At 44.1% G+C, this 18,471-nt stretch overlaps 5 protein-coding genes across 5 annotated transcripts; 3 read left to right on the top strand and 2 right to left on the bottom strand. All coding sequences in view use genetic code 12, as the record gives it.

Annotated features, from left to right (window-relative positions):
- Positions 1-179: 179 nt before the first annotated feature.
- Positions 180-1,010, top strand: LODBEIA_P42260 (uncharacterized protein; the record flags this gene model as incomplete). The annotated part of the gene is made up of 1 exon (XM_066974424.1): positions 180-1,010. One exon carries the CDS (start codon positions 180-182, stop codon positions 1,008-1,010), a length of 831 nt encoding a protein of 276 aa, XP_066831164.1.
- A 2,977-nt stretch (positions 1,011-3,987) lies between these two features.
- Positions 3,988-6,636, top strand: LODBEIA_P42250 (uncharacterized protein; the record flags this gene model as incomplete). The annotated part of the gene is made up of 1 exon (XM_066974423.1): positions 3,988-6,636. The coding sequence occupies one exon, from the start codon at positions 3,988-3,990 to the stop codon at positions 6,634-6,636; it is 2,649 nt and encodes an 882-aa protein (XP_066831163.1).
- A 470-nt stretch (positions 6,637-7,106) lies between these two features.
- Positions 7,107-7,960, bottom strand: LODBEIA_P42240 (60S ribosomal eL32 domain-containing protein; the record flags this gene model as incomplete). The annotated part of the gene is made up of 2 exons (XM_066974422.1): positions 7,107-7,501; positions 7,885-7,960. 2 exons carry the CDS (start codon positions 7,958-7,960, stop codon positions 7,107-7,109), a joined length of 471 nt encoding a protein of 156 aa, XP_066831162.1.
- A 1,303-nt stretch (positions 7,961-9,263) lies between these two features.
- LODBEIA_P42230 (uncharacterized protein) lies at positions 9,264-17,213 on the top strand (the record flags this gene model as incomplete). The annotated part of the gene is made up of 1 exon (XM_066974421.1): positions 9,264-17,213. The coding sequence occupies one exon, from the start codon at positions 9,264-9,266 to the stop codon at positions 17,211-17,213; it is 7,950 nt and encodes a 2,649-aa protein (XP_066831161.1).
- Positions 17,214-17,550: 337 nt separating this feature from the next.
- On the bottom strand, positions 17,551-18,127 carry LODBEIA_P42220 (uncharacterized protein; the record flags this gene model as incomplete). The annotated part of the gene is made up of 2 exons (XM_066974420.1): positions 17,551-17,996; positions 18,073-18,127. The coding sequence occupies 2 exons, from the start codon at positions 18,125-18,127 to the stop codon at positions 17,551-17,553; spliced, it is 501 nt and encodes a 166-aa protein (XP_066831160.1).
- Between the last annotated feature and the right edge of the window lie 344 nt (positions 18,128-18,471).

Here is an 18,471-nt window from a genome sequence, read left to right as displayed (position 1 = left end):
TTGTCACCAATTTCCATAGCCTCTCGATGTTTTTCAGAATTATATATATGTTAAATTACTCACATTTCCCTCTCTCTCTGCTTGCTTTCTTTTTCTTTTTTAACCTTGTCAGTGTTCATTTCGCCTTTGTTTGCAACTGGATACTGTTGTTGAGTCCTCACTTAGTACTACTACCCACGATGAAAGTAGCAGTAACCTTTGTCAATCTATTTTTCCTTGCAGGGGCCATACTTTTGTTACTATTCACCGTGTTATCGGGCTCGTCCAAGCACTCTCCGCTCGATAAGTTCTACTGGCTCGAAGCCGACACCACCAACATCAGAAACGCGCCCGCTAACCGATCGGCCTGGACGTTCTGGGGAGTATGCGATAAAGAAGACTATTCCAATTGCTTGTTGGGACCAGCTTACCCCATTTCACCGGTGGACAATTTCGACACCACGGAAAACATCCCCGATTTTTTCATCAACAATGAAGCGACTTTTTACTATTTGAGTAGATTTGCGTTTGCGTTTTGCTTGATTGCATTGGCATTTGCCGGATTAGCGTTTATCATTTACCTTTTTGGCTTCTGCTTCAGTGTGGTTGACAAAGTCACCATCTTGTTGGTCACGGTGGCGCTTTTTTTTATGGCTGGCTTTGCCTCGTTCCAGACTGCCGTTACTGTCTTGGCCAAAAATGCGTTTGGCCAGGAGGATAGATACGCGCATATTGGAGCCAAGTCGATGGGGATGATGTGGGCTGCGTTTGTCTGCTTGCTCATTTGCTGGGTGCTTACATTTTGGGCCAATATCGTCAACAGCTATAACAAGCATCTCGACAGGGTCAGAGAGAAGAAAGCAGGTGCAGGAGGCGCGGATTCAAATCAGAAAAACGGGGTAGCTCGTGATGATTCTTCCTTCACGAGAGCTCACCCTAAACAAGACCACATTGCTGACAATTCTGATACTGGTGGCATTAGATTCTTCAAGATCAAGAGAAACAAGGTCTCCGATGACGAATCTGCATAATTCAAGATCGAATAACCGCATCGTTGGTTGTTTTGTTTGGTTCAAGACTTGTTCCATCACGGACTCTGGGATTAATGGATAATTAATTGAGTATACCACATAACTTTCTGTTGTTTGTTTCAACCTTCTCTGCCACGCTGTGTATAATTCTAATTCACCCTCATAATGCTTTTTTTTCTTTTTTGCAGAACCTCTCTCTCTAACCAACAATTCACAGCCATCATCGTTATCATCACCATCACCACCACTTGCACCACCACTAGGGCCTTGTTTATCGACGGAGTTGTCACTTTCGCGCAAATCCGTCCCTCCAGAAGAAGAGAAACGAGAAGAGCTGTTATTTTTTCTGTATTACTGTTCCTTCTGCTTTTAATATGTATTCCAAACAAGACGAGCTCTCCTTGTTTGAAGCCCTCGAGGAACCCCCTCGGAAGGTCCTCGATTAGCGAAAAAAATACAGCCCTGCGCCGGAAAACAATAGTGTGGCGAGAAGGCGTCCAAAACAAAAAGACAAAAAAAAAAAAAGCAAAAACAATTGAACGTTGTTGCTGCTGTTGTAGTTGTTATTGACAGGCATTTTGGTGCAGCAAGAGACAGGATTCGAAAACCACAGCCTATGGAGAAACCAAAGTTGTTGTTGGTGATAACAAGACGCGGTCCGAGTTTCATCTAACGAGCCTTTCCCCCATGACTTACAAAAAAAAAAAAAAAAAAAAAAAGGTAACCGGGATACATTGACTCGCTTGAGCAGCATCACAGATCAAGATCAGTTCATTTTTCTCTTATCCAAAGGCTCGTTTCCTCGGGAAATTCGTATCTGCTTGAGGTGGCTTTTTTAGTTGTTGTTGTAGTTGAATGGGTAGAGATTGGTGGGAGGACTCGAGGCGGGAATGGGTCGAGATCGAGCTTTAAGCTTTCTCGTAGTAATCTCCATGGCCTCACCATCACCATCACCAAGGGGGTAGATGGTGGTGGTGGTGGTGTGGTTGTCCTTGTAAATACCATGAGCTCATTTTTTTTTGGCACATGTGCCCTCTCTCTTGATCGATTCTCTTTCACAGCCCTAGTCATAGTCATGGCAAGAGTGCAAGACAATCAGCAGACTTTGAAAACGACGGAGCAGGCGGAGGAGAAGGCGGGGAAAAGAAATCATTCACTTAAGCGAAAGGATGTAAGTTGGAGGAGCATTTCACCATTTAGCATGCAGCAACCGACAAGAAAGAAAGTAAGAAAGTAAAAAAAAAAAACGACTCATCAACCAAAACCCACGTTGGCGAGAGATTGCAAAGTCCACCTTTCATTAAATGGCTTTACGTTGTAGGTTCCTAAAAAGAAGCGGAATGCACATAAACTCTGGTGTAAGGATGAACTTGAGTTTACAGTAGAGATGGATGGGCCATCACAGCGTTGAATAGATCCTCTTGTGAAAGAGCAAGCGCGGGGGGGGGGGGGGGGGGAAGAGCGATGGTTTTGGAGATTTATTTTCTACTGGATGAGACATGGCCTAGGATCTGGACTGAAACAGATGCTCGACAGACTCTAGCTGTAGTCGATCCGATCACTCTGCTCGGAACAGATTTTGAAAAGCCGCCTGGAACCATGCTCGTGTTAAAACGTGGGTGGGGGGAGTTTTAAAGTGGCGAGGATCTCGCGGGGGCCACGTTCCGCAGATTCTTTCTGACAAATACAAACCCACCACTGATGCTACTGACGCCACGAAGGTGTCGTGTTAGTAACGAGAAGCAATGGGCGGTGGCTTGTACAAGATGGCGGTTTCGTTGACAAATCGAGATGGGACTGTCTCTGTCTCTGTCTCACTGCTTTGGCATCCGTATCAGTTCTACGCCAGTCGGAGTCAAGTTTGCTGTTTCCACCCAAGGTAAATAAGCTGACCTTTTTTATTAATTTATTTCCATAATCTCTCCCTAACTCCACCAACCACCCCTCCACCAACGCTCTTTCTCCCGAAAGTGATTGCTGTGTTTCTCCTAAAGCGATCCTGCTGCCAGGGAAAATATACGAGTTTCAACTAGTGCCTATTACTGACAATAGAGATATAAAACAAGTTGAATTCCACTACTTTTGTCATCATAAGCCGTCAACGCTAGACACAATACATATATATAGCTACATTTACACCCACATATATATCTATATCTACCAAGGTTCAAACCAGATTTATTGAGGAATCCTCACCATTGCACCGCGTCGCGCCACCACCACATCCACCACAGTCTTTGCTCTCTACAGTCTACTTGTCCATTGAAGTCAAAAAGTCAAAATTTTTTTCTTCTTTTTTTCTGTTCTTTTCAGTTAACGAAGCCGAAGAAGAAAGAATATAATTTCGACTAATTACCATCTCCTCCATCATCAGCTTCAGCATCACCTTCATCATAGTAATAATAACACATCACCCGCTAACTTCATCAACCACCCGTTTGCCAGACAAAAAAAAATATTCCAAGGACCTCCTTTTTTAAACAACTTCATACAAGCAAAAAAAAAAAAAGGTTGCAATTCGAGCTGAAGACCTTCAAAAGAAGAGTAGAGGAGATTAGAGAGTCAATTATTCAACTCACAAATATTCAACAAGTGCATTGCCCACAAAGCTCCATCCATAAACTGCCCTCCACCACGAGCATCAAGCGCAGAGTTTTCCCGACTGAAACTGTTTTTCCGCCAATTGACCCACCATCATCATCATTATTCGAAATAAGGTTTACAATCACCGCAACTTCCACCTGAGTTCAATTTTTTTTTTTATACTTAATTTCATTTTGGAAACTTGGTTGTAAAAGAAACTTTGCAAATACAACCCTGGATTCGACAGAGATTATCAAGTGTATAAAATTTGGTTTTTTTTTTTTTTCATAAAAAGTTCAAATTTGCAATTTCAAAGTTGATTGCAGGAACCCCGTTTTATACTGATAATTCTGGGAATCTAGAAGCTGTCTAGAGAGTAGAGAGCAGCAGAAAGATGACACAGACCAAGGAGCATATCCATCATGGACTACAGAAGTTGTTCAAGAAAGATGAGGTGCCAGCAGGAGCTCTAGCTGCGTCAGAATCAACTTCATCTTCCCACACGGGGCTCTCCAAACTATTCCATCATCATCATAGCAACAAGGACAAAGAAGCACCATCACCAGCACCACTGCCGGCTCCGGCACCACTGCCGCAAGGGCCAAAACGCACGGCATCGATGTTTTCACTAAAACGTAAAAACACCAACCCATTGAATATGAATAGCTCGGCCAACGAAAGCCGGTCGCGAAGCAACTCTGCTGTGCAACAACCTACTCAGCAGCTGCAACTACATCATCCTCAACCTCACTCTCCGCACGTGGGACCGGCTGCGGGACACAAGAAACTTTCGAAAGCGGAAACTTTTGCTCATTTGCAACAGTTGGATACCAGAAACGCCGCAAAGCAGCAATTGAGAAATAGCCGCATCCCTACTAACCAGGGTAATAATGGTTCTCCCGCTGTGAATTCACCCGGGTTGCTCAATCACGAAAAGATTGTTTATAATCCCTATGGGTTGAACAAGTCCCCCACCGTGGAACAGCCTCGCCATGCAAGTTTTTATCTCTCGGGTGTGATTGATGGAGAACGGGTCTTGTCCAATCCAGTGGCCAATCCTAATGACTATCTTCCTCCTAATTTGCAACAAGCACATAATAATTTGTTGGAAGATTTTGAAATTGATGTTAGCAGCAAAAAATTGGGAGATGGAGGCTCGGCCGATGTCAGAATCATCAACTCGGCAAGCCATAAAAAGGACTTTTATGCTTTGAAAAAATTTACATTGTTGAACAAGGAAACCGACGAGGATTTTTATAAACGGGTGCTGAAGGAGTATATTATCCACCGCAAAGCAGCAACGTCTCGACACGTTGTTGACGCCATGGCCTTGCTACGTATCCAAAGCCAAGGCGCTTTAACGCGAGGCTGGGGTGTCGTTATGGAGTATTGCAGTTGCGGAGACTTGTTCTCCCTCATTACTAGACCCGGTTGGAAGCTGGCTCCCTTTGCTGAAAAATACTGTTTGTTCAAGCAAATATCATTTGGATTAAAATTTCTTCACGAACAAGGCATTGCTCATCGCGATATGAAGACGGAAAATATCTTGCTAGACGCCAATGGAGTTGCTAAATTGTGCGATTTTGGTGTCAGTGATTATGGCCACGAAATACCGGACGACTTGAAGAGCCCCGTGAAAATGTCTACCTCGTATGTTGGGTCGCCACCTTATTCAGCGCCAGAAGTAATGCTTTTAAAAGACAAGAGCCACTCTGAAGCCAAGAATTTCGCTTACAACATGTTCAAAGCCGATTGTTGGGGGTTGGGAATGATTTTATTCTGTCTTGCTTACGCGGGTGTTCCCTTTCAACAAGCCAGCGTCAATGACCATCAGTACCGCGACTATCAGTTTAGCCACAAGAGATTTTCATCCGATCATCCTAATTTCAAAAACAACAAGGGTATCAACAAAGGTCCCGGCTCGGAGTTTAAATGGGCTGCGAAATTCGAAAGCACGGGGGCTTCCCGCGTCGCTTGGAAATTGTGTGACCCAACGGTTTCTTCGAGATACACTTTGGATATGTTGGTTGAGGACCCATGGTTTGTCGGATTGGAAATGTGCATATTCGAAGATCCGGATCAAGAAGTGAACCCATTTGTCTTGCCTGGTACTGGTGAAAATGCACCTTTGTCTCCGGGACTGGGCACTTCTTCAGCTGCAAACTCACAAGCTCCTTCAAGAAGGTCAACTTTCGTGGGCAGAAACAGCCATGTCAATAACAACAGCATCGACAACAACAACAGCAATAACAGCAACAGCAGCAACAACATTAACATTAACATTAACAGCAACAGCAACAGCAATAACCACAACGGCAATAACAACAACACCAGCGGTGTATCTCAAGAAGCTTACGATAGCAGCTACGATGAGTCGAGCCAGATCAACAATTCATTCAAGAGCATGCTAGACTTGAACGAAGTTTCAGAAAGGATGCAAGAACACAACAATAACATCAGCAGCAACTCCGGCGCCAAGAATCCGGCTTCAGTCTCGTCTAGTAATGCATCGGTGCATTCCAATGAAAGCACACCAAAAGTGCGCTCGATGCTAGATATGGCTGGAGGAAACAACAGCAACAATGCATCAGTTTCCTCGTCGCCTCAAATCCAAGCACAACCACAAGCACAGCCTCAGCATTCATCACCCAGCAACAACAAAATGCCCGCTTTGGAAGAGAGCGATATCGAGCATGAACCAGAGTCGAGACAAGAAATGTTGGAGCAGCAACAGTTGACACCACAACGGCAGCCACATGGAGGCCATGTGCCTCCATCACCTTCATCCTTGACCAACTATGACTCTTTTCCCTTGCCGCCGCCAGCAGTGCAAAGCGATTCACTTCTGTCCATGCCTGAATGTGATGGCGAGAAGCCTGGCGATGCGAGTGTTTATTCACTTGCTGAGCTAAAGCATAAACCATTGAGGAGCATCAGTGATTTGAAATTGAGTAATGATGGCACTTGTTGCTTGGGTTATAAGTTAAGGAAACATCACCACTGCGACGTTAGTAAAGTTGCTAATAAAGCTATAAAAAGGTGATGCAAATAAGATTTACATCCATTGATTCATTCCATCAAATTTCATTTTTTTTTTTTTTTTTTTTTACAATAGATTACATTCGTTCATCTTTTACCTTGCTTTAATAGAAATCGTGGCATCTCAAAAGAGAGGTATTAGCTAGTATTTATCTCTATTGAAATTCTTTTTTTGTATGGGCTTGGAACCAGACGACACCAGACCTAATGTGTGTGTTTCCTGTCCTCAAGTGATCGACTCTGGGACCGTACGGCGATAATCACAACGAACAACCCCTCCACATCTCCCGTCTCTCAACCGGTTCACCTACCAACCGCACTACAATCTGAATTCCAAAACCTACTGTACAAAATATCATTCATTATACAATGCTTTACAAAAAAAAAAAAAACGAAAAAAGTTATACCCAATAACTAATTACAACAACAACGACATCATCGTCTTCTATTTTGCTAACCACTGAATAGCAAGACTTAGGCTTCAATAGAGACTCTTCCCTTAGGATTAGTAACCTTGACACCAAACTTCTTAGCCTTGGCAACAATTTCAATTCTGTTCTTAGCACTAATGTTGCTAGCGATTTCAGCAGCATAAGTCTTTGTGTGCAACAACAAGACGTCCAAGTCACCAATGTTCTTGACTAAAAAGACCTTGTGTCCCGAAGGGGTCATGAACTTGGTCTTTTTGTTGGAACCGTAACCAATGTTTGGCTGTGGGATGGTGCCTCTGAATCTTCTACGGACACATGAGTCGATACCTTTTTGCTTTCTCCAGTTCTCGGCGACTCTGTCGTATCTGTCGGAGTGGTGTCTCTTGAACTTCTTGGTGTATTTCTTGACGATCTTTGGGTGTGGTACTGAAGCGGCCACTAGAATGATGGGGGAGTTAGTATTTTTTTTCAATTTACTTCTGAGATGAGGTCGATCAGGGAAGATGAGGCACGAAAGACGAAGGTGGGTTTGAGAATATGTTTGAAGTGGAGTCAAGTAGTGTTTTTTTTTTCTCTTTGAAAGTCCTGCTATTGCTGCATGGTTGAAATGGGAGGTGCCTTCTCAAGAATGGATGTTGATGAGTTGGTCGTGGATCTTGCAACTGGACAAAGACACTCCATCAAAAATCAAGTCAGACCTGGACCATATAGACATGGGTCTTGCCTTCCGTTCTTTTGACGAACAGTGCTCTGCTGGTGCAAACACACATGGACGTTCGTATTACCCTATTCTTCGATGAAGATGACATATTGTTTCTCACTGGTCTTTTCCCACGCTTCCGTCCCCCTTCCCTTGCTCTTCTCTCCCGACTTGACGCCTTGAAGTCTCTTGCACATACTCTTTGTTGTGTTGGTTATAGGATGAATAGGTTAGAACGCGGATTCGCAATATTCCATATGTATATGAATCTTAGTGGCCCCTAATCAAAAAATTTTCAGTGAAGCGGGAGCGAGAGTCTGGCGCACCCACTGAGACTGCGGGAAAGAGAGCCAGGGAGACACACACACGGCGCGCAGTAGAGAGCACGTGAGGCAGCGCGCATGTGGTAGCACCACGTATGGGAAGTCCAATACATTTAATGGTTAATGCACGCCTCTGTTTTTCTCTCTTTCTCGTTGGCTAGGGCTTAGCCCTACTCTTGCGGCGCGTGTCGCTTTTCACCGATTTCTTGCTTGTCACGACACTGGAGACGCATTCACGACAATGCCAAACTTGACACCACTTACGACATTGCGGTTGCTTGAGCACACAAACATAGCTAGTGCGAGTTTTGCACCCAATGCGGAAGTCAAATTAGAATACGACTACGGCCCAAGACAGGGCGCAGGGCAAGATCCTCTCCGCACATCGTGGGTGCTGACACATCATACACCACAGCAATGGTGTCGGTTATGCATTTTGCTAGATAGCTCCCAGTGCGGTTCTCTCTCTCTCTCTGCTCGTTACCCGAAGATTGCGCCGGATAAAAGACACTTTGACGCACTATTCGATCTAGGCAATGTCCGCTACAAACCAGGTAGGAGCAGCCCCTAGACGCAAAAGGACACCACGTCCACTGGCTCGACCATCATTATATCGTCTTTGCTTCTGCTAGCCCGCCACCTCTTATTTTCCCCCGTGCGGGTAAGATCTTTGACCTTTAAGTTGTCCAGCGTTTTATTTTTTTTTATTTTCGTGCTTGCCGAAGTTTCAATTTCTAGACGGATCCGTACTGAGTGCTCGTAATAGCAAGCATACACATTTCACCACCAAAATACCCACCATAGACCCCCCAAAATATCCCTCACCTCCTGGCCCTCCCCCCAGCAGCAACAGCAGCAGCAAATGTGCATAAAAATATATATTCCAAAATGAACTAGCATTATTTTGCGATTTTGAGAGATACTAGAGACCCCTTTTCACCTTTGAGTTGGATTGCGTATAGAAACTACGTGTTCTACAGATAAACAGTCGGGGAATCTACACATAGGCACACCAACCAGATTTTTTGGCAACCACATTTGACTTGTTTTTTTGCTTTTTTTTTATACGAACAACACCAACGTTTTCAACCACTCGGTGTCTGTTGAAGCGATTTCTCAGTCCTAGAGAGAACAGGAGTTGGGGCTGGTCCTTTTTACCTTGTGCTTTATCCATGAAATGACACCCACATCCACCATTGGCACGAATGGGTTGCTTTATTATCTATTGCGGTTGGTGCTTGTTTGGATAGCCCTGTGGTATCTCGTGTATTTGGTCACCGGCTTCCACCTCCAGACAATTACAATCAACAATGGGATATCCTTCAACGGAATCACGGTAAAGACGAAAAAATTACAGATCAAGATTAGATCGCTCCGGTTTCGATTGTGGGGGAACTCCAAATTGACCATTGTGGATGAATTGAGCGTCAAGCTATATCCTAGGGATAAACCGAAAAAGACAGATACAAAGACAAAGACAACATCCACAACAGAAAACAAGTGTGATGGCTCGAGTGAGCAGAACTCATCTGGAGGCAGCAGCAACGACTCGCACATTTGCCTATTTCCTCAGCGCCGGATACTCAAATCCATAGTGGGCTTGCTTTTGCGCAACTTCCCCAAGGTTGACCTCGAGTTGAGAAACACAAACATCATATCTGCATTCAACTATACAACCACAATCCAATACCTCAGATTCGACTTGAGTTCCAGAAAGAGCCGAAGACACGAGGACAAAATCAAGTTCAACACTGGTCTTTCAGTCAACGAGGTTTCGCACAAGATTGTGCCTGGGGACCAAGACCGAATCCCATTCCAGTTGGGTGCATTCAGACTCGATATCAAGTTTCTGATCGATAAGCGCTCGGGAGTGCTCGACTCCTTGATTGGCAAAGTGACAATTTCAGATGCATACGTGCTGGCTTTCAATGCTATCAAGTATTATCTTTGGCACGACGAGTTGAAGCAAGAAGATGCCCTGGCGGAAGCTGAAACTGAAACTGAAACTGAAGCTGAAGCAGACCAAGAGCCTAGTGGCGAAGGTAAGCGGAGAAAAGGAAAGCTAGACAAGTTGGAGAAAACTTTGAGATATCTCTATTATCTCGTATCTGACATCACCATTCATCTCGAAAACGCCAAGATATCGGAATTGCCATTTGTTTTAATCAACGACAACTTGAGCATCAAAGAATACTACAAGAAACTGCGACCGAAAACGTCGTTGGAGTTCTTTGCCAAATCGTCATCATTTAACTTGACTCGAATATTTGAAGATGCCGCGGGGTTTCAAGTTCTTTTCAATCCAAAAACAGACCATCCTTTCCACTGGACGTGCACCGTGCAATTGGTCAAATTCTTCTTTGTGCGAAGAGTCAAATTACCCACTGGCCACTTTGGGCATGAGACTGATGAGATTTTGAATATCCCGAATCTTTCCTACACCCACAAGACCAATTTATTTGGACAGCTAGTAAGAGACCAGGGTTTTAAAAACTGTGTTATGGAGACCTACTTTTCGGCAAGCACTCCCATATTTGATATCGACGCTTGGCAGTTGAGTGCTATTCTTTATAACTTGGTGTTGCTTAAAAAATGGACTCAATTGAAAAAACTACGCAAGAGCTCCGGTAACGGAAAGGAAGTTCTGGCGAACAGCAGGGGAATTGACTCCACTGGCAAAGATCAACAACAAAAGCCACCCACCGAGGTCGAATCATTAAAGGAGAAAATATGGAACTACGTTTACGAGTACTATCCACGATTGGATATCAAAGTGGTGGTTGAACAACCAAGATTGGTCTTGCGGCATCACGTGCCGGGTAAGAATACCCAAATCTTGAGCTTCTCCTACTCCTTGCTAAATTTCAATTTGTCAACCACAGAATCGAGAGATTACTCATCGGTTTTTGGAATCTTGTACCCCAGTATTCTTTACCACGAGAAATCCGCTCTCGATGCACCGGATTTCAACAATGAAATCATCAAGAAATACATTGCCAAGTCGGATTACTTTAACATCAAGTTGGACATTTTCAAAAACTTGACCTTGAAGGCATCTGTGGAATTGAATAAAACTTTTATCAATTTGACAAATTTTGAAATCTTTAAAGGAATCCATTCATTGTTGATGGACGTGACAAAATTATCCGAGACTGATTTGCAAATTGGCGTGATCAACAAGGCATTCAATGAGGAAATCGATAGTATCAGGGAAAAGCTCAAAAGGCGTGTGAGCTCTGGACAGCAGCACGCCGGAGCCTCTGAAAGTGTCAAGAATACTACATTGGAAGAGAAACTCTTTAAATACTTGCCATCTTGGGTGACCCAAATAGACGTCAAGATTGACTCATTTGACGCGCTCATTGGAGCCAGGTCCGTTTTGATACCCACGGCCGACTTGTTCCGCTCAAACCTGCCTGAAAATATATTGGACTATGATACAGACAAGAACAAGGACTTGAGAAAAGTCAATTGGAGATTCAAATCGTACACAACAACGATTTTGAATCACGCGGCGCTGAGCTTGCTCCGCAAACGTAGCCCCAGCATGAGCTCACATGACTCGGAAGAGTCCCTGAAATTACTGGACTCGCTGGAAACGCTTACTTCTTTGCATGAAAACTCGTATTGGTCGGTGTATTCGAATTTGAAGGAGTTGCAACTTTTGATGCCCGATGATAATAGTGAAAAACACTCGGCAACGATTCCATTCTTTGAAATTCCGTCTGTTGAGTTTACGGTGAACTCCTTGTCTACCAGCAACGACCAAAACCAGCTAGTGCTCAATGCGGATATGGACAAAGTAGATGTCAACTTCAACATGTACAAGTTATTCACGTTGGTTGGATCTATCTATCTAATTCGGGAGTTTATCATTTCGCCTCTCAAGTTGATCAAGCTGAAAGTCAGAAAGGATATGAAAAAATTCGACAATGACGACGTTGGAGGCGAAACGCCAAAGTTGCAACAAGCGGCGCCATCAAAGTCACTTTTGGACTTTTTGCTTTTAAATTTCACGCTCAATAACCTGGATTTCAATCTCAAATTATCCGAAGACTTTACATTGAGACTTCAATTTTCAGACTTGCAGATCGACTTGGCTCACAAAAGAGCCAAGCTTGCGCTTTTTTTCATCCGTTTACTTGCTAACTCTCCAATTGTGGAGCACAAGTGGTGCCGCTTGTTATGCCTAGACTCGTTAGCAGTCGGTGCAGATATACCACAAGTCCGCGATGATTTAGTCATCAATGTATCTACAGATGCGATTAGATTGATACAGCCTCACAACTTTGTGGTTTACAAGTTGTTTCAAAATGTTTCGATAGTGCAGAAGCTGGCTAAGCACTTGATTAAGCTCCTCCAAGCTGGCGACGACAAAGAAGGAGCCAATGTGGTTCATCCTCACGCACAAAATCCCGTGCCGTTACCCGCTATCAAGATCAAGAGCAGGCACTTGAAATTTGCCATGGAAGACGACCCCTTTGAGACCGAGTTGAACATGATATACCAGCTAGGTCTTGTTGAGCAGAGGAAAAGACTCGATCTTTACGATATCTTTGAAGCAAGGGAAAAACAGCGCGGCGACAGTAAGGACTACTTTGACAAGCTCAATCGTTTGCAAATAACGATTGCACGGTCGTGGATTCGAAAAGTGCACACTTATCAGCAAAAGTTGCGCCAGGAGGTAACGGCTCACAAATGCTACCTCTTTGGCAATGAGACAAGGTTTGACTCGGACTATAACAAGGATGTTGTTGCCTACCCGTACCGTGCTCCATTATTAACAATCGGCTTTGAAGATTTAAATTTGGAAATTGAAAGACCGCAGTTTGGATTGGACCATGTTGCCGATTTTATCCATGACATTGGCCAAGGAGTACCAAAAGACACAGTGTACTCGTTGTGCGTTCCCATGTTGATGAACTTGAAAGTTGCCGAGATGCGAATGCAGCTTAGGGATTACCCACTCCCCTTGTTCCACTCACCGCGATCCAAGGATCCACTTAGTCCAAGTTTACTGTTGACTGGACCGTTGATAATCACGGAACAGATGGTGACGGCCGATGAAAACTTGAACAAGATGGAGATCCCCTTGGTTCCCGTTAAGGACGAGGACAAGGACAAGGACTTGAATCGTTTTGATTCCTTGCTAGTTGAAAAGACAATGTCGAGCGTGAAGTTGTACACGAATTTGCGCTGTCACTTTGACTCAGACTACCCAACGCGAATCGTTTGGGGAACCTCGTATCAATTTGGAATACAGCAGTTTATGTTGAAGTTTGACTCGTTTTCCAAACCGCCACTCGACCCTTCGCCCAAGTTAGGATTCTGGGATAAACTCAAGTACATCCTTCACGGGTACTGCTCAATCAAGACCCGAACAAGCCTTGAGGTTGGATTCAAAGGATCGAGGGACCCATACGACTTGTTGGGAACATCAACCGGGTTTGTCCTTTGTTTTGAGAATAATGTGATTTGGGATATCAACAGGGACGACGACCCAAGAACCTTTTTTGACATTCACGCTGAAAAGGCCTCGTGGTATATTCCAAACTACTTGGGAGCGCCCTTGTTGGCATGGACTAGAAACAGTCTTGATTCTGTTTACTTGCCAGACTCGCCCAACTTTATCAGTTCTTGTTTTGCATATTACCTCGATGATTCCACCACAAAGCCCGACTTGGACCGCTTGAAAGATGTTTTCGCTAAGGACTGCATCAGTTTGAGTGGAGGTATAAGATACACTGTGGGTTTTTTGTTACAGCGGAAAGTCGATGGGAAAAGGGTGGATTATTTCAAACCGCATTATCAAGTCCAGCTTATGAATCCAGATTTTTGCCAAGAGGGACACCACGACTCTTACGAAGGATTCCGAAGTCAATATATACACATGGCGATTTCGCTCACTGCAGATCATGAAAACACCTATAACACCATCCATTTGAGTCCCGGTGCCTTTACCCATTATTTTGCATGGTGGAAGATGTTTGCTGGAAATATGATGTTGCCCATCAGAAGAGGGCCCATATTTGGCGAGACCAAGAACTCGGTCAAGTTCTCCCAGCACTTGTTCACAAACAAGTTCTCCTTTTATCTAAAGTCGTTGTTCATTTCCCACATATATCGTGACGAAATTGTTGATGTCGACAAGGACAGAATCGAGTGCGTGGGGCTCAGAGCCAGAGTCGACGAGTTTACTGTTGACTTGCACCAGAGGAAGCAGCCAGTGACGTTGTATCACGAGACACTTTCCAAAAGCTCAAAAGTGTTAAAGATGGTTTTCAACATTGGTGAGGTTTCACTTGCCGGGATCGACATGCGCGTCGTTCACACAACTTTTCTGCAAAATTTCTATTCTCAGCGCGGCGACAAGTATGATGTCAACAAGCAATCAAAGTACAATATCTTTGGTGGAGACAAGCAATGGTTTGACATTCGAGACTATGAAGAGGCCTTCTTGCCATCTGTTAAGGAGTGTCCTCGCACAGTTGTAATATATCCATTGGGGTATTCGCGCAAGTTTACGTACCAAAGAGACACCGAGGATGATTCGAGCCACCTTGAAAATGAGGACCCATTTGGCAACGAGGATATACATTTCTGCAGATTAAACACTTCGAATCCCGTTGAAGTCAGAATTGGCATCTTGAAACAACGGCTAGCAGCTTTGGAGCAACATATTCTGAAAGTCAAGGCGAAGAAAGGACGCTCGATAATCACAACACAGTTGGAAGAGAGGGCAAACTTCTTGCAAAGGGAGATCCACGGCGTTACCAAGGAACAAAAGATACTTTTCAAGCGCACGCCCACGATGGCGTCGATTGAACCAAATGAGCATTTCCACAACAAGTTTTCCTGGCTCAGTATGCAACTTAAATGGAACATTAAATGCCGGGATTTGATATTGAAATACTCCCATTTTGTGCAGTTGAAATCCAATTTGAGGAAATATTTGTCGCACGACTCGATTTCCATGCTTGATAAGGTGATTGATAAAGCAAACAAGATGGCCGAGAGCGATCTGTCGTCGCATGAAACTCTGGATCAGATGGCGATTGTGGGCGATGCCAATGTTTTCAAGTCAAAAACCAAATCAGAAGAGAGGAGTTCTGGAGAACGATTTAAAGCATTCAACAAGATCTTGAAAGAAGTCAACAAGGCAGAGTCGTTGGCTGAAGACTATTTTATTGAAATTGTTGGCCCGCAGATCCAGTTGCAGAGTGATGAAGCACCAGACTCGGTTGTGATTATCTCTGCACCAAGCATCAGCACCAAGATTGTGTCGATCTTGGACTCCAAGGATGAGGCTTCTGCGGATGTGTTGGAGAAGCGGTACGGTAACGTTCTTCGCAAGGCCAATGTGTTTGTGTTGAACAAGAAAGACGTGCTTGAACTGGACAATTTCATCACTGTTGAGCACCCATATGGAGCCGAGTCCAACTGGCCGCCTTGGCTAGGGGCTGAAATCACCGATAATGGCGAATGGGCCGGCGAAAACCAGTTGCTTATCAAGAACATGTCAGTGATGGCTTTGCTTTACGAGACGGAAGTCTTGGGATCCAAACTAGCAAAGATGAATAATGATGCTGGTGGTGGTGCCACTACTGATAATAGCACTACTACTCCATCCCATGGTGGCGAATCTGGACTCAACAACGCCAAGGGCCTAGAGGCGCCGAGAAGGCTAAAGATTGACATGCCGTCCATCATTTTGACTTCGACATCGACTCAATATTTCACACTATACATGATAGTCATCAGCTTGCTATTCTACAGCGAGCCCATGAGCAAATTCATCAAGGACAAGATTGAAAAGATGAAATTTTCCATAGATTTCGACAACATTCACTCGATCTCGGAGCAAATACGGCAAATGCAGGCATATTACCACGTATTGAGGAGATTGACAACCAACTACAGCTTCAGGGCTGGCCATCTCAATAACGAGGCCTTGAATGAATATTTGCAAATCAACCTTCAAAGTGCAGACACAGCCAGCGACGTTTATTTAATGTTGCGGACTTTATTCACGGGAGACTTTTTTGACGATGCGTCAAATAACCCGCAAATGTCGTGGTTGATCCGAGCAGATGAGCTCATTTTGCATATTTTGGAAGACGACAGGACCCCGATCTTGGACTTGGCGATGGCAGATGGCGTTTACGAAAGGAAGGAGTTGGAAAGTGGGTCAAACATTAACAAGATCCAAATAGGAATGATGCAGGGTTTCAATTTGATCAAAAACGCGCGGTATCCCGATTTCATTAGTCCCTTTGATTTGGGCAAAGACCAGTTGAAAAACTTGGTTGACTTGGAGTGGACTATGAATCGATCCGTGGGTGGAATCAAGATTGTCGAAAACATTCAATTGAACTCGTTACCGTTGAACATCAAGATTGACGAGATCACTGGTAAGAAGCTTTTAAAGTTTATATTCCAGAGTGACTCTCTTGATATTAGAGAGAGCAAAGTGATGAAATTGACCAACAATACGCAGGCAAAGAAGGAGAAAATTGAGGACTCGCTGGACAAGGAGGACGAGTTTGGGTTTATGCTTGAAACCCAGGGAGCTAATAAGAGCTCCAAGTTGGACAAGGGTTTGAAGCAAGAGCAACAAAGCAGTACTCAAAGCTCACAAAGAAAGTCGAGACTCAATTTGACAAAAGTTTCAGATAAGCAGCCGCTGACGATTAAGGATCCGCAGGATGATGACGAGCAAATCGATGAGATGGTTGAAAGATCGAAAAAGTACTTCTCCGTTATTTCATTGGTGATCAGAGCCATTACCTTGCGAATCACAATCAGATTGAACAAGGGCTTTAGAAGAATTTTGAATGTAAACAATTTCAAACTAGATCTACCCGAGTTGATCATCAGAAACAGGATCATCTCGTTTGTCGACTTGACAGATATGATGAAGAGAATCATCATCAAGACCTTGATGAGCCATCTCGGTAAATTGATATCTAACAAGTTCCAAAGCAGCGCTGATGACCCTGATGCTGATCTAGGTCTGTTGAGACAGATTAAGCATTACGACAAGTTCACGCCAATAAAAGCATTAACCGTGGCTGATTCATTTACAGCATCACCCACAGCACCAGCAACACCATCACCCCGAAGTTAGATTTACAAAAAAAAAAAAAAAAAAAAAAGAAAAAAGAGAAAAATTCCTTATTTATTTGCATTAGATGTATAAAAACTGAATACAACGTAGCATTTTTTGAAGATATATTCGAGATGTCTCCCGGATCTATTTCCCGGTAGTATTCCCTGGTGCTATCTCACGGTGCTATCTCACGGTGCTATCTCACGGTGCTATCCTTGAGTGTTCACGTCAACGTGGGCCTCGTGTCTTGCATGTGCATATGAAACCACACCGGTGTGGTTCATACAAGGCTTGACTCAATCTAGATACACAGCAAATAAATTTTTAGCTCTAATTCCACCACATCAATCTCTGGTCAAACACGCTGCCTCTTCAAATCGCCACCGCTGCCAACACCAGCACCGCCCAACTTCTTCTTCCGCTTGCCTTTCCTCTCATCATCATCATCGCCAGCACCGGAATCAGCAGTGATGGCCAAATCCGCCGGATCAAACCCCGGTATGCCATGCAAGGGCGTCTTATCGAAATGCAACGCCTTGGCAAGCACCTGGGCATCTATCTCCTCGATGATATCGGGGTACTGCGCAATCATGGGGTCCATTAACCCCACCGCGATCTGTTTCAGCGGCGGAATCTGATGCTTTCCCGGTAAGTCTTGGATGTGGGCCTTGTATGACTTGCGCAACTTGACGTTTTTGGAGCCGTCGGGGTTGGTCCGCGCTAGTTGTCGCGCTGTCTCTTCCAAGTTGTACAAGTGGAGGAGGTTCTGGAGCGGCGTGGGACTTGATGGCTTGTAGGGTGCTGTCGTGGTTGGAGTTAGTAAGTTGCCATCTGAATTGAAATGGCATGGGATCGTGGTTGGAGATGATTTACGTACTTGAGGCGGTGTCTATTAGATAGAACTCCTGCTTGGCTTGATCACCAGCTTGCATGATCGACGAATGGGTGGATGGGTGGATGGAGTTACCCCGTTCATCAATCAAAGGTCCCAAGACCGTGCTACATATTTTTTTTTTGGCAATGTTTGATGCGCGAGTTACATCTTCAACCTTCTTTTCGTTTTTTTTGCAACTTAGTAAAATTTCTTACGTATAAATACATTACTTACAGCTAAATCTTGATTCTTCGCCAATAAGACAACAACCTGAATTGAAACCAATGCATATTGATCAAATCCTCGCTCTTTTTTATTAATCTGTTTATCTGGTTTTTTTTTTTTTTTGTTTGTTTGTTCTGTTTAGTATAAATGAAGAAAAAAGTATGTAAGGCGCCCGTT

Source organism: Lodderomyces beijingensis (genome assembly GCF_963989305.1).
Source record: "Lodderomyces beijingensis strain CBS 14171 genome assembly, chromosome: 5".
In the NCBI taxonomy this organism is placed as follows: domain Eukaryota; kingdom Fungi; phylum Ascomycota; class Pichiomycetes; order Serinales; family Debaryomycetaceae; genus Lodderomyces; species Lodderomyces beijingensis.
The sequence above is the reverse complement of the archived record's forward strand: the minus strand, read 5'-3'. Positions and strand labels throughout refer to the sequence as shown.